Raw genomic sequence first — 16,672 nt, forward strand, 5'->3', positions numbered from 1 at the left:
TTTCGGTTCGGTACGCATATGTATCGAACAATACAACATTTGTAATTTATTTTATCAACTTTCCTTCTGACGATGCTGTCTGTGTTGAGCGCTCAGTGAATCTGCGTTCGACTACTCCGCCTAGGCTGCACTGTCGAGCGCAGATCCACTGAGCGCTCAACACAGACAGCATAGTCAGAAGGAAGAGCGCAGGGCAAGCTAGCAAGACAGAAGTTAAGCTCTCCTTACATGGCAAATTGAACCTCCCCCACCCTCATTCATATCTGGCGTTTGGAATTATTTTGGTTTTCATGTGACGTATGACCCTGAAGGTAAGCGAGTCATGGACTAAAGTAAAACAGTATGTTGGATGTGCCACGCAATGCTCAATTACATGGGTGGGAACTAGTGTGTTAGCGCAGTTAGCTCGTTAACGTGTTTGCCGTCTAGCCCCATGCACGGGGCGATCGGCGGTAGCTCGTTAACGGAGATTTGCCGTGTTGTGGCGTTAAGGTCATTTCAACGAGATTAACCTGAAAGCACTAGTGGGAACACAACGAATATGACTGCACATTTACGCCGACATCATCCTAGTGCAAAAGGACAAAAAACAACAAGCATGCTACTAACTTTAGCCGAGTCATTTAGACAGCTGTTAGCACATGATTCTCCTTATGCTGCTGAGAATATAGCCCAGAAGAAGCGGATAGTATAGCTTTTATTTTGGAAGGAGCCATTTCTCTGTAATAAACTCTCTTTTCCAAAGATGAGTGATTCCTCAATCAGATACAGGGCTTGCAATATCGCTAGCCCGACGTCCTGGAGCTAGCGATTTTTTCAGTCGGGCTACCAAAATCTATCTCTTCCCTGCCCGTCGGGCTATTGTAGGAAGAAAATATATGTCAATGCTTTTGCATTCTTTCAGAAATGTAGCTGGGTAATTATGTCATTGGCATCGGTGAGCCACTGTCAGTATGTGACATATTGAAATCGCGTTTGAATTTGCGCTTGTTTTTTTGCTTTCACTTTGCAATCGTGCGAACTGTGTATAGAGAGCGACAGCAGTGATCTGTGAGTGATGATAATTTGTGCACCAATTCCTCTGACATCGTCTTATTAATCGTTAGCTTACTATGCAAACATGACAAGTGAAATCTCCGCAGCAGCTTAAACATGTGAGAGGTTGATCGCGCAGAGAATCGCTGAGCTTATGTGAGTGCGTGTGTAAAAGCAGCAGGATATATATTTTAGTTCTGCTGAGCCAAATAAGACAGGTCAGGGTGAAGAAGTGACAGCCAAAGAAAAGCTTACCACAAAACGGAAAAGTTATGACAAATCAGACTATAAGGCAAAAAGAAAGTGCAGCTTTATGGTTTCATGGACAAAAGAATTTCTGTGGCTGCAATATGACGAGCTAAATAACCAGGGCTGCACATAAGTGGTCCGCAGGTGCGCATTCGCTGTCAAAATAAAAAAACACGCACAAGGGTTAGGGTTAAATTTAAAAACTGTACTTTTGAGTTAAAATATATATTTATAATTTTAATAAATGACAAATTAAAAAGGCATGAACATTTTTTTTGTATCGAAAAAATATCGAACCGTGACACCAAAGTATCGAACCGAACCGAACCGTGAATTTTGTGTATCGTTGCACCCCTAGTTAACACAGCCTTCAGTATGCCCACACTCCCTAACAAAGCTGATATGACAGTGGCAGACTACGGACCAGTCATCATTTGGATCCAATCAAACATTTGACCTAACAATAAATGATTTATACTTTTTAACATTAGTATTTATTTACATATATATATTGCCTTAAAATGTTAATGGCAAGCTTATGTGTTCACACCGTACATGCAACCATTTACTAGTTCTGCCAGTGCTCTGCAACTGGGCTAACCACAAAAACATGGGTAAAAAAGAGATGCTAGGAAATTTGCAATTGTGGGTAAAAACAAACTAAATGTGGACAGGTGAGAACAAAAACAGAGTAATGTGTAGTATTTTTAACATCCAGATATCAACAACCTTTTTTGTATTGTGAATGCTGACAGCACAAACATCTGAATTCACTTCCCACTAAATAATAAGATGCAGCTGATCAGACTAATACATGTGATTTGAATTCATGGTTTTATATTGTTTAAACACTATTGGATGCTGTGATCGGATAAGTCAAACCTTAAATACTGTCCTTTATTAAAGATTGTTCACTTGTCCTCTTTTGTTTCATTCTGTCTTCACTTTACAGTTCTGTATCTTTGGTTAGGTTTAGTTAAAACAATTCAGTATAAAAATGCAAACTAATGTTGTTTTATATGTTTAAGTTGTTCTCAAGGATCAGATTTTTATGAGTCTACTGGCCAGTTTCACAAAAAGTGACTATGCAGTCCATGTATTTAATTACAGGCCGTGTTGGGCCTTTCATGAATTTGTTACTATGACGATGAATACACACAAGCAAATCGATCCACTGTTAACACAAAACTATTAACTACACATATAAATTCAGTTTCTCTATTTTTATCTTAATATATATTTAAGCAACCAAAAACATCTCTAATGTTGCCAGTTTGGGCCCCGCCCACCAGCTACTCAAACATTCTGTTTGCAAGAAGCAGCCAAACAGAACAAAGTTGGCCTTAACAAAGTGGGAAGGGAAACTAAAATGGCATGTTTCATAATATATAACATAATATAAACTACATTAAGGCCTGCTATAAGACAGACACAATTTTTTTTTAAATGGGAATCTTATAGACTCCAAGAATAGAAAGATGGAGTTGGAAATTAGCAGAATATGTCCCCTTTAATGAAAATCTTTCTTTAAATGCTTTAATTTTGCTGTCAAATCCTTACTGCTGTTATTCTGAACATGATGTCATCACGTGGGATCAGCCGTGTAATTATCAGATGACATCTGCTGTTAAAAAACAAAGTGTTTTTCTATCATTCCACCGCCACAGACTCTAGCCGGTCTCCAAGGCAACTAGAGGCCGGTCTGCTAAGAGCATGGTTTGTGTCGACATGGCAACAAGACACCTCCTACCACGCATGTTTTCTACAGTCTGCACACTGCCCTGTAGGGCGGAAGCACAGTTTTAGTGCATGGTTTTAAAGCCCCAGTCAGATGAAACAAAATGACAGTGTGTGGATGTGTGCAGGAGTCTGCTGAAAAAAAGTCAGCAGGTCCGATGATGTTGATAAATTGTTATTTGGCTGTGTTGCTCAGGTTACTAGGATACAAGGTTGAGTCGAGTTTTACAGCTGATGGTCAGCAGCGACAAGAGACAAACAACATGTTCCTTCTGCTCCTGCTGGCCTCTCAGCTGCCGACGCACAACATAGTTTAAGAGAGATGGTTGTTTGGTGCAATGTAGACTTTTATCCATGTGCGTCCAGCTGCTCTTGGGAGTGTCTGACACATGCTGAGTCACACCGTGGATGTTGGCATAACCACAGTAGTACTAAATACTTCTAGAAACAACATCAGTAACAAAAAATGTTCTTATGCAGCAAAACGTTAAATAGACATTTTCAGCCCCATGTCTTAGTGGTTGTAAACAGCAGATCTGAACAGCAGGTAGGTGGGGCTTTTGTGCTCACAGCATGACCTTTGTGCCTGAGTTGACAATATCAGGGATACCTCCTCTCACAGCATACAGAGAGTAAAAAACCGTCAGAAAGTGTTTCGATCAGTGTGAAGCTCAGACTTCACTCTGAGCTTTATTATACATGCACCGATTTCATTATTTCAAGCTCTTGCCATGTTAAATATGAGCATCCACCACTGGAGCGGTATAAGAAATGACAGAAAACAATCAGCTTCCTTCAAAATGTACCCGCACTGCAAGGACTGCAAGGTATTCTGCCTATTTCATCGGTGTTTGATGGGGATCATTCAAAAAAGTCTACCTTTTCCATAGCAGGTTTCCACCATCATCCCTGTAATCTGATTGTATTACGGTGCATTTTGTCTCTTTGTTTTTGGCCAGCACTAGCAGTGATGAACCACATTACAGGAAGTGGTAACTGAGCATTAATGTGTGTGCATCTGTACGTGGGTGGGATTTGCTGCAGGCCTATAACCACTTACATGTTCATCTTCCCAGTAGCTTAAGCACAGCAGCCTCATGTCCCACTCTTGTCCACAACCAGCTGCCATCACTGACACTCCCGTCAGTGTAAAAACTGCAAACCAGCATTAATCAAAGAATCAGAAAGTGATCTGAAATTTGACTCTTTTCTTTCCCTTTGTGTCTGAGATGGTGCTCTTTTGCGCCCTCTGCTGGATCATGGCTGACAAAAAGTCTTGAACCCATAAATAGAACGTATTTGCATTAAAAGTGTTAGAATTGTGTTAATAATATTATTGTTGTTGTTTTTGTTGTTATTATTATAGTGATGCAGAGGGCGGTCAGGATTAGCCATGATGGATGACCTCTTCTCCACCACAGTTTCAAAGTGTCCAGCCAATCACAGAGCCTGCTTTTCTGATCAGTTTATCCAGTTTCCTCGTGTCGCCACCTTTGATGTTGCTTTCCAGCACACCAGCACATATTAGAGACAGAAAATCTCATTTCACTGCAAATTTGGAAGAATCTCACCTTCCTTATGAAATACAGCTTGCTCACCCGTCTTGTTGTATAAAACGTGTTGGTGTTCCAGTTCAGCCTGGTGCCTGAGTGGATCATCAGGTACTTGCATCACATCAACATCCTGTCCCAGAATAGAAACAGACATGTTATGAACGTGCTCACCATCTCTCTCTGGTCTTCACTTGCACCTTCAGAAGCAATAAAAGTACTAACTATAACTTTTGATTGGCTTTTAAAATTTTTCTTTGTTTTTTTTTTTTTTTGCAATATTTCTTTTTACTTACCAATGTTACTATTGGTAGTAGTGATATTTTCTCCTCTGGTTGCTCCCTTTCTCACACCAAGTCTCTGAATGTCTTCCTTCATTACATCCATTAAACTCCTCTCAGGTCTTCCTCTATTCATCTCATATCCATTATCTCTACTCTGCATATGTCCAAACCGTCTCAGTCTTGCTTCTCTAACTTTGCCCCCAGACTGCTCAACCTGAACCTGAGCTGATATACCCAACTCTGCCACCTCCAGCTACACCTCCAGCCCTGCTGTTAGTGTAACTGTCTCCAAACCACACATAACAGCAGCTAATCTTGTGCATATTTCCTTTCAGTCTTGCTGCTATTCCTCTGTCCCAAATCACCTCTGACACTCGTCTCTACTGACTCGTCTCTGCCTACACTCTCTTCTTCACCTCTCTTGTGTACTGTCTGTTTCTTTGGATGGTTGAAACCAGGTATTTAAACTCATCTAATTTCACTACCTCTACCCTTTGTATGCTCATCTTTCTATCTGTCTCCCCCTCATTCATACACATGTATTCTGTCTTGTTCCTACTAACTTTCAATCCTCTTCTCTCCAGAGCAGCTCCTCAGGCTCTCTTCCACTTGCTCTCACTACAGATCATGATGTCATCTGCAAACATCATAATCCACTGAGACTCCTGCCTGACCTCATCTGTCAACCTGTCCATCAGCACTGCAAACAGTTAGGGGGTGGATCAATCCCTGATATAATCCGACCACACCTTGAAACCATCTGTCACTGTTACCCCGTCTTACTGTCCTAAAATATTTGTGTAATAATTATGTTTCAAATGTATCAATTCTGCAGATGAATTTGTGAAATTCTGCTGTACAAACTGACTTTAAAATGCAAGATTACTGTCAGACTTAAAATGGCCCAATATAAACTCTTTTTTTTCATTGGCTTCTATCCACAAATGTCTTCTTTGAGAATCCTCACACAAGTCCATCTAAAGCCTGTACCATAACTTTCTGATGCAACCCCAACGGGATCTTTGTCTATTAAAAACGGAGTTTGGGGTATATATAACTGTTAATGTATAAGGCATTAGTGAAATGAGAAATATTTTACAATGTGCTCATTTTAATAATTCATAATTCATTTCAATAATTTGCAGGGCACAATGTCAGATATAGTGAACTGACAAACTTAATTTTCAACATCTTTTCAATACATTACTTTATATGTTCTTTTTTATTTAACGTATTCTAATCAGCATTACCTTCATTTGGTTTCAGGGGTCAATAAACCATTAGCTTAAAAGGATTTCTAACTATGATGTATCAAATTAAACGGCTTTCACTAGCTGAACGTTATTCTATTATTATTTTCATTTGAACAACAAAAAGCAGCATAAAGCGTGGTATTTTGTATCGGAATAGGCCAAAACCTTAGCCAGAGCCCCTGAGCAAGATGGCGGCTCCAGAAACGCGTCGCGCGGATATGATGTTTTTCTGTGCGGTGACGTAGTGCGCAAAATACGTAGTACGTAACGGACGTTCGGATTAAGAAGCGCACTTGGAACTTTTAAGAGGGTTGGTATGTTTTATGTGTTTCAGTGTTAAAAACAGATAATTTTTTACAGTTATGTTGTTAAGTAGCATGTGCCGCTTCTTTTGGACAATGCACAGGCTCATGGTTCACAATGGACACATTGTTCTTTTTTAGTTCTGTCATCGCTGTAGCAACAAAGCTAGATGTGTTAGCTGCAAGGCTAACACATCCATTCATTCCTTATAACTGCCACACTGTTAGCATACCTACAGCTAACGGTGTTCGCTAATATTGTGATTTGACATTAACCTAATCCGCTAATATAGACCTGGGGCAGGTTGTTAACATTTTGTTTTCGACTTTAGTTCACACAGTTGTCACGACCCGGTTTAGGTGACAGTGGCCCAACATGTTTCGTCCCAAACCGACTCTGAAGGACCGACAGCACCTGTACAAGCTTATCATCAGCCAGCTGCTCTACGATGGATACACTAGCATCGCCAACAGTCTGATCAATGAGGTGAAGCCACAGAGCGTTGTGTCTCCCTCTGAGCAGCTCATGCAGCTGGCAAAGATAGGTAAGAGTTGAGACCTTATTCTGATCTTGAAAACAGCATCTTGGGGTGGAGGGTGGGGGATACCTAAAAGTATTTTGTGCAATTAAAAGAAACAGCCGACACCGACGTCATAGCTTTTGCTTAATTATAAGACGAGCTGTTTTTGAAGTGAAACAAATAATGCTAATTCTGACTTGCTTGAAGAATGCACTCTTCCACTTCAGTAAGACCTTTGGGATCATCTATCAGTCACACTCTTCTCTGCTCTGCATGCATTGCTTGTTTGCACTGGTCTTATTTTGATTGAAAGTGAGAGTCATTAGTGTGTGCCATACTGCAGCACCATTTACAGTTGCAGGACTTTTCCCTTTTGCATCCTCCGAAACACTCATGTGGCATAACCACAGTTTCCAGTTAAGTTAAAACTTTTGCAAAGATATGAAAAGAGGCTGACGTAGTAGACGTAGCAGTGTGAAATGCCTCCAAACTGCTGACCCTTTGCTTTTAGCTGCCTCCTAATTTTTCTGCTAGGTTAGCTCCAGTCTGCCACCTCTGACTGACATATACACGAAACATGTGCTAAAAAGTCAGCTGTGTCGTAATGGATGCAGCTCACCCTGGACACTGTCTTTTTCCCCTCTGCCCTTAGGACAAAGATTCAGGACTATGAAGCTCAGACTGAACACACTAAAACAGCTTGAAAAAGAAAAACATGACTGATTATAGCGTGACTGACTTTCTTTTAGGGCAGATTTTTCAAGTCTTCTACTGGTGCTACGTTTACTGGCTTTATTTATTCTGTCTATCTAGTTATCTAATCTCCTCTATCTGGGGTTATAATCTCAGATTCTCAGGCCTTTTGTAGCAGTTGTTTCATCCACATCTTGTTTTTGTACTGTATGTCTTCAGATCCTAACTACAACCTATAATCCATTACAGGGATGGAAAATGACGATAGTGCTGTTCAGTATGCGATCGGTCGCTCAGATACTGTAGCCCCGGGTGTTGGCATCGATCTGGAATTTGATGCAGACGTCCAGACCATGTCTCCAGAGGCGTCAGAGTATGAGACCTGCTACGTCACATCTCACAAGGGCCCTTGCCGCGTTGCTACATACAGTCGAGATGGTCAGCTGATCGCTACAGGCTCTGCTGACGCCTCCATCAAGATCCTGGATACTGAGCGCATGCTGGCGAAGAGTGCCATGCCCATTGAGGTGAGGCAGCTCAGACAGCACAGGCATGCTGGATGTTTTTAAGCCAGTGCACTGACATTTTTTCATTTCTACATACATCAGGTGATGATGAATGAGACGGCGCAGCAAAACATGGAGAATCACCCTGTGATTCGGACGCTGTACGACCACGTCGATGAAGTCACCTGCCTTGCCTTCCATCCCACCGAACAGATTCTGGCATCTGGCTCCAGAGATTACACCCTCAAACTGTTTGACTACTCCAAGCCCTCTGCAAAAAGAGCCTTTAAATATATACAGGTCGGACATATTCAAATCCAAAGTGCCAAAGCTGATGTATATAAATGCAAATCTTTGTAATCCAGTTGTCGTCTTATCGATTTACCCACAGGAAGCAGAAATGCTGCGTTCAATCTCCTTCCACCCCTCTGGTGACTTCCTGCTAGTGGGGACGCAGCACCCCACCCTGCGCCTCTATGACGTCAACACTTTCCAGTGCTTCGTGTCTTGCAACCCACTGGACCAGCACACAGACACCATCAGCGGGGTCAGCTACAACCCCACAGCTAATAGCTATGTCACCTGCAGCAAGGACGGCAGCATCAAGCTGTGGGACGGTGTCTCTAACCGCTGCGTGACGACCTTTGAGAAGGCACATGATGGAGCGGAGGTGTGCTCCGCCATCTTTTCCAAGAACTCCAAGTACATCCTGTCCAGTGGGAAAGACTCGGTGGTCAAACTTTGGGAGATCTCAACAGGCAGGACTCTGGTCAAGTACACAGGTAGGGAGGATTTGCTGTTATTCTAAACTATGGCAGTTGAAGCATTCACAGTCACAGGTTTGCTGATGCATAACTTACCTATAGTGAGCTACTTGCAACATTTAAAACCTATAAAAAATAAATATTATAACAAGTTTATGGCAAATTCATATTTAAAATTCTAACACTCAAGAATTACATTTATCTAGTGTGCATATTAGCTGTTCATGCTGAGACATATGACCAGAAATATAGTTTATATAAATGTATTGTTTCTGTCACGAGTGTATAGAATATGAAAAGAGAAAAAAATGCAAGAAATAAAGTAAACAGCACAAACTAACCAACTAAAAAAGTCAGCTCTCTGGCTGTTTTAACAAAAGTTTATTTGGCACGAGGAGTCAGACCTCTACAACGTGCCTGCTGTACATCTCTACAACCTTCAGCATGGATGTCATTTCTGTTTTTAGTCCAGCACAGAAATAAAACTTAAAAAAAGAACTGAAAGCATCCACACAGCTTCTGACTGAAGCCCAGCTGTTAACACTTTGCTATGTTACTCAGCATCTATATTTCTATATTTCACACACGATTGTGTATCATATTGGCACTATTGAACAGAATTTCACATGGATCATGTGTTTGCCGTCCCTGTGTTGTTTTTTTGTAATGATTTTTAATTCTTAGTTTCATAACCGTGCTGTGGATGGAAGCAGTGGCAAAGCTTACTGTTCTCCAGCTGCTGAACAGGTGGTTTGATTAAAAATTCTTATTAGGATTTAAATGACAGAGCTTGGATAGTACTTACAGTAAGGAGCTTAGCTGCCGTCAACGTAATTAAAATGCGCTTTCTCCCACATTGTGTGTGTGTGTGTGTGTGTGTGTGTGTGTGTGTGTGTGTGTGTGTGTGTGAAAATCCAGAGTGTTATGTTTTGCATTTGTCCCTTAAAATTCCTAAATGGATATATGCAGTGTTTCATCTTGATAAGTGTTAGCGTGCCATGCTTGAGTAAAAAGGGTTTTTACTCCTATTTATCAGCTTTTAGGCACTGTTCTGTAACGTCTCCATCAAGCATGATCATAATGCAGTGGTAATAAGGATCCTATTTGTCAGTCAGCACTAGAGGTCGCCTTAGTTTAAAAAAATCACTTATGATGCCATTTTATCCGCCTTTTAATTTTTTTATAATAATGAAACATTTAATAGTGTTTAATTAAACAAATCAGAAGGAAATAATACAGGAAAAAAGAGACGTGGCGCTCAACACTGTAAAAACCAGAGGAATGAGCTGCAGTTACAGGAGAGACACTAAGATGATACAAACATGAGCTGAATGGACTTAAGCTGGGTGTCACTTTGTCACTTTGTCACATGGATCCACAATGCTTTGTAAATTTCACGTGTTATTCTACAGTTTTATGACTTGTGTAATGCTGTGAAAGAGACAAAGCACTTATGGTAGCAGTATTGTAGCATGGGAACTATATAATGTTACAGTAGATCCACAGTCAGTGGAAGTGAGCAAGTGTGCATGGACTTTCAAATCAATAAAAATGGCAGTTTTTTTAGAAGTGGCGTCTGAAACTCTTAAGCATAAACTCTGTTTACGCTTCCATATGTGCAACAGTTCATGCTGCAACACTGCTGTCTGCACACACGACCCTTCATATTTCTACATCTCCTCACTGTACTGTCATTTCTCTCAACGCACTCTGCAGATACCATCTACACGATGTTAGAAATATCTAATCTATAGAGGTTTTGCAGGCATGTGACCCCTTATCACTTCCCAACCATTTTAGATGCGTAACATGTCAAGTGAGTAAAAAACCCACTAAATGTCATGGAGATGAGATAAACTATGACAGTTATAAGTAAACAAACAAATGCCACACACTTTATATCATTATGTTATCAACAGTTATACTGGACGCGATCCAAAGGCCTACAAAAGTTTGGAAGCATCCAAACTTTTGTAGGCCAACATGGGTGACAGAGTCACTGGACTCTGCCTCTGCAGTCACTGCCTGAACAACTGAACCACGGTCACTGGTCACTGCAAATTTACCTGATGTTTATCATATTAACATATTACCATCTAACATCTGTGACAGTGATACTGAGGCAAGTTGATTGAGGATATCTTCAATTTTCCATCAGTAAGCACTGCTGATTTTACCTTTGTTCACTGCTATTCATGGCTGTTACTGAAACTATATATTTATTCTCAAAATGGTCATTTTGTAAAAATGTCAAATAAAACTTCAAGTATTTTTTAAACATTTTTAAGAGATTTTTAAAAAAAAAAAAAAAGCGTCTGCATTTCAACAGGAAGTGTGTCAGCGTCCTCGTGGCTTAGTGCTGCTCTCTCTGCTGTGTTATCCTGTTGCTGTGACAGTATAACACCGTCTGTGGTGGGCTGTAACATTCTCCCTCTGATAGAGTCACAGGCTGCATGCAGCTTTATTTGGACACTGTAAAATCATGGAATGTTACAAGCATTCTGCTCCTGATTATTTTCATCAGTCAGGAAAGAGAAATTTATGATAAGTTTGTGTGGTTAAGTGCGTTTAGTTGAAAGTGCTACAAGCACAGTAAAAAGTGCATGAAGTGCTCCGGGATGTGGTTTATGTTGGTCATGAAAACCATTTCTGTAGAATAGAAATGATCAGTGCTGTCATCAAGGAGTTTTTATCACGAGATAAGTTATGCTTTATTTACATTTTTAAAATCACCAGTATCTGTTTCAAGTAATATTTGGCCATTTCACATTGATCATTTAGAGAATAAATATATAGTTTCAGTAAAGCAGTGAAAAGGAGCTAACAGAGGCAAAAACAGCAGAGCTTACTGATGGAAAATCAAAAAAAATCAAAAATCCTCAGTAACTCACGAGAGAAATGACAAGTACAGTGAGGAGATGTAGAAATAAGTGTCATCTATGGATGGTGGTGTAGCAGCATGAGCTGTTCAAGATTCAAGATTGTTTAGTTGACACGTGCATAGTTAAACAAGTACAACACACAGTGAAATGTGAAGTGTGTGTGTTATTTATTTTTTCTCTCCTAATCTGCCGTTGTTAATGATTTGAAAGTCCATGCCACACTTGCTCCCTTACAGCCTGTTTAGGTTTGATGCTCTTTGGCTTGTGAAGACTACACTGCCCCCTAGCAGAGCAATGCTGAGTTAATGTTTCTAACTGCAGTGAAGAACTTGTCAGCTGATTGGATTACATTATACTTTATTGCAATAACCAGGTCATTGTGCCTTCACTGGTTTATTTTCTGTGATGCTACATATTACCTGCTGTTGGGACATCAGTGTGATCGAGGTCCACGCTGTGTTTTAAATATACAGTAGCTTTCAGCTGGCAGTGCTGGATCTCAGTAAAAATAAAAAGATTTCATTCTCTTTCATTACAAAGTACAATCTTCATCACGCTGAGTCAGATTATGAGTAATCGTGACTGTTCCGTCTTCAACTACTGTTCTGATAAATGTTGCAAAAACTCCTGCCAACTCAAGAGCCTGATGACGCTATGTTGGAGGGTCTGCAGACGTGTTGCATTGCCACTTCCTTCCTCCTTTGTAAGAATGATCATAGTTTCAGATTTTTTTGTAAATGTTTATCTGATAAGAAAACCCTTGTGGCGTGCTTTGAGAATTCGGGGGTGGTGGGTGCAGACACAGTGATGTAGTAATGCGTTGTGCTCAAAGACTGGGGGGATTTTTTCAAAATTGTTAATGTGGTTTTGATTCTTTTCTTAAGAAACCTCTTGGCTTCAAGGCCCTGCTTATTTAACAGTAATTAATAACTATAGATAAATGTGTGGCCTATACACAGGCTACACATTTTAAAAAAGGGTTACCCAGGAAACCAGAGCTTAATTGTATAATTTAGTCTACTAAGTATCAGCTAATTGGAAGGTTTCTGTTCGATCCTTGGACAAGATAATAACCCCAAGTAGTTTTCCGATGCATCCAGTGCTAGATTTAGGTGCAGAAAAACATGCCTGTGTGAATAGTTGTGAATGAGGTGAGTTCAGTTAGACTAGACAAGTGCTGTATAAGAAGAAGCAGTCCTAACTACACAGCTGCCCATTCACATGCTGGTAGTTATAGTTTTGCTGTCATATAGCAAGTATATTATCTACAATGCTGCCTGCTAACATTCAGCACTTATGCATTTGATATTAGCAGGGAATCAGCAACACTGCCGTGATTGCGCTCTGTGAATGTCCTAAGTCTACAAAAAGGAGAAAATTGGGTAACCTGTATCTCAGTATGAGATAAAAGTACTGTTATTCTTTGTGAGATTACTCTGCAGGCAAAGTTTGGACAAGTCATCACTGCTGGAGATCTTAGTGTTATAGAGATCGCATTGATTTCTACTGGTAACGCTCTAGGTTGGAGATGTGTCTGCATCTGTAATGAGATCTGCAACACACATCATCCCTGCAACTTCTAATCTGACCCATAAACACGCTGTCAATTAGCCTGTGGAGAAGATTTCTCCATCTTTGTGATGTTCTTACGGGTACAGGGACAAACCAATAGCATTCATGCATGCACAAGATTGCAATGTGGTTCATTTTTAGAGTTATGCAATCACCATTCTTATGGTGGCAAATTAACATACATCAGGCAGCTGTAGGCACACAATCAAATGCTGTACTACATGAATAGTTCCTAAAGTCACCAAGTCATCTCCACGTCCACTTCCATCAGTCACTGGAGACAAGAAGAAGAAAAGTTCCCGGCTGCTCAAAGACAAATAGCAGCTAAGTGAAAGTAAACTTTATTGCCATGTACACAGTGTACACACAGTGCAAATAACAAAGCATGCTCAGATGCCAAGATTTACAAATACGAATGCAAAATAAATATATAATCCATAAACCAACTGGAAAATATAAAATATGCAAAACATTTATGCAACATATAAATTACATTAGAAAAAGTGCAATAAAGAAGAAACAGCTGATTAAGCTGACTATAATGCCTTGACTTTAGAGATATGACCACGACAGGTGTCAGGTGCATTCTTCAAGATCAGTATAAGACTGCCAGTCTATGTCGTTTGGATATAGTGTCTGTGCATTAGTGAGTGTTTCTATCAGTCAGTTATTGGAGGGGTGTGGCAGTAAGGAGGATTCTGGTAGGCAGCCTGGTGTTGAGAAGCCTTTCGGCCTTGGGATAAAAGCTGTTGCATAGCCGCTTGTTAACTTTAGCCTTCTCAGGAAGTGTAGTTTCTGCAGCAATTTTTTTTGTTGAGGAGATGGTGTTGTTTGTGTGAGACGTCTTCAGTTATATGGACACAGACTAACTTGATCCTCCAACAATCTCAGTTTATGATGAGTGGGTCAGGTCTTCCTGAAATCCAACATTAGCTCTTTAGTTGTGTTATGTCTGTGAAGGTTCTCAGTCACCTTGGCTCAGGCGATTAGAGGATCATCAGGGGGTCCTTTTGTCCCTCTGTGGGGGGAAACTCCCACTAGGTTTATATCTGGGACTCTCCACCATTTGACCTTAGAACTGAAGAAGCTTCTCGGATGAGAGGTGAAACGTCTTCAAGTAATTTAAAGAAGTCCAGACGCCTTTCTTTGCAAGCTCCTTTGACCTTTAGTTGTGTTGACGTTGAGAGATTGTTGTCTGTGCACCAGTTTGACAGCTACTGGCTCATCGGCATCTGCGGAATCATCGTTGTTGCTTATCAGTGCTAACGCAGTCGTGTTAGCAACAAACATGATAATGTGGTTGGTGTTATGTGTTGCTGTGCAGTTGTGAGTCAGCTGAGTGAAGAGCAGAGGAATGGGTACACAGCTCAGTGTGATGATGTTAGAGGTGTTGCAACTCATCTGTACTGCCTTTTTTGTGAATGGCAGTCAATGTGACAGAATCATGGCATTCTGTGTGTTGATCACATAAATAACATGTGTACTTTACAAGCCACAGCTGATATTTTGGTGTATCCGTGCAAGCTTAATTCAGTCAGGGCCACCGTAGTCAGAGGTGATTATTAGAGAGCCGTAAAACCCACTATTCTATGTCCACAGTGGGAAAGCAAAACGGTGAAGTAGTGAGCACAGAACAGAGCAGGCGTCATGAAAGGAGGAGCTACGTTTGAGGTGGGTTGCAAAGTGGCTTACGGTTATAGTCTGCGCTTTTGGTTATTATTATGCAAACTGTGTTGTCATCATAGTTTACACAACTTGAGGCAAGCTTGACTTGCTGCTCTCTTCTCCTGTAAAAGATTTAAAAAGCTTGCTGAAAAGTTTTCTCTAACTATTGCAGCTCTCTTGCTCCACTTCTGCAGTGAGTCATCATAGAAACACCTGTAGGATCCAACCTGTTCAGTCTCAACAGTTTAGCGGTTCGCAACCAACCAAAATGATAACAAAACACACCATCCGCCAGCACTCACAGTATCACTTTTGACACTCGCCACATGCATGAGGGCAGTAGCAGTGAGCATAGACTGGCTGGAATCCAGCTCAACTGGCATAAACTATACAATTTATCAATTACACATGTTTTATGGTCGCATGTCTCTGAGAGCTGCCTACTCTCAGGAAGGGATGTGCTGTGCATCTAAGAAGATACATACTACAGTGTGTTACACAGATACCACACATGCACAGAGATGCTCATTATTAAAGGCCCAAAGGAAAACCTGTTTGGAATCAGTGTCTGTGATTTTAGGCAGTAATAATATTGTGTCTATCCTCAGTTCACTTTGTTTCACCATGACATCATTTCACCAATGAGACAGTTTTTTGTTATGTGAAAGTACTGAATTGAAACAGATTCACATCCATCTCTGTTCTAAGGGACAGAAGCTAAAGTGAGCCCAAATATCTTGTTTCTCTGTGAGCGCTTCCTCATCGGTGGTCAGGCTCTGGCTGGCATCTCTCCAACGCTTGACTTATTTTCTGTGTTTGAGTTGGACTGACTATACTTGGATGTTTGTAGAGTAACTCGGTAACACACAATCTGGCCTTCACTGTTATAATTTGAGCACTTTAGTTTTTGGGTATCGGTTGTTAGTACACATGATAGCTGATAGGCATGGGAAGTAAGGACAGTATTTATCAGCTGATATTTACTTGAAAGTACAGTGAAAATGATTACAGCATTTTTTTTAATGCTCAGTTACTTAGACTGACCTGTCGGGCTCATCTGTTGCAGGCGCAGGGCTGAGCGGCCGTCAGATGCACCGTACGCAGGGCGTGTTCAACCACACGGAGGACTACGTGCTGCTGCCCGACGAGCGCACCATCAGCCTCTGCTGCTGGGACTCCCGCACAGCCGAGAGGAAAAACCTGCTGTCTCTGGGTCACAATAACATTGTCCGCTGCATCGTCCACTCACCAACCAACCCGGGCTTCATGACCTGCAGTGATGACTTCAGGGCCCGTTTCTGGTACCGCCGCACAACCACAGACTGAGCCACAAGAGGATGTCTGACTCTTGTGAAGCCTTCCCTGACCTCAGCAAACACTCGCAGTCTTCTTCAATCATTTTCAGTTCAATGGAAAGAGGACAGTGGAATCAGAGAGACAGTACTTAGGAGGAAAAATCAGTCATGTGGTTTTCTTTTTTATGACCTATTAAAGAGTGTAGAAACTTCAGTGGTAACACTCTCCTCACATTTCTTAGATATCATTCTGCAGGTTTGATTAGTTTTCCACTTTTATATTTTGTGTATGTCCTTATGTTGTAATTCTGATTTTAATAAACAATCCAAAGGAAAACTGTCTGTCCTATGAATTTGATGGCGT

The 16,672-nt window shown here is 40.9% G+C and overlaps 1 protein-coding gene across 4 annotated transcripts; it reads left to right on the top strand.

Moving 5' to 3' along the window:
- Window positions 1–6,302: 6,302 nt before the first annotated feature.
- Window positions 6,303–16,645, top strand: cstf1 (cleavage stimulation factor, 3' pre-RNA, subunit 1). Of its 4 annotated transcripts, none has more exons than XM_040003218.1 (6): window positions 6,303–6,418; window positions 6,771–6,955; window positions 7,874–8,151; window positions 8,233–8,430; window positions 8,522–8,912; window positions 16,080–16,645. In XM_040003218.1, the coding sequence occupies exons 2-6, from the start codon at window positions 6,787–6,789 to the stop codon at window positions 16,337–16,339; spliced, it is 1,296 nt and encodes a 431-aa protein (XP_039859152.1). In that variant the 5' UTR covers window positions 6,303–6,418; window positions 6,771–6,786; the 3' UTR covers window positions 16,340–16,645. The 4 variants fall into 4 exon arrangements, with proteins under 4 accessions (XP_039859152.1, XP_039859149.1, XP_039859150.1 ...); XM_040003215.1 differs by having other exon boundaries at window positions 6,312–6,418; window positions 6,743–6,955; XM_040003216.1 differs by having other exon boundaries at window positions 6,320–6,422; window positions 6,743–6,955.
- The last annotated feature ends 27 nt before the right edge of the window (window positions 16,646–16,672 follow it).

This window comes from Simochromis diagramma, unplaced genomic scaffold (assembly GCF_900408965.1).
Source record: "Simochromis diagramma unplaced genomic scaffold, fSimDia1.1 OVJJ01000646.1, whole genome shotgun sequence".
NCBI lineage: Eukaryota > Metazoa > Chordata > Actinopteri > Cichliformes > Cichlidae > Simochromis > Simochromis diagramma.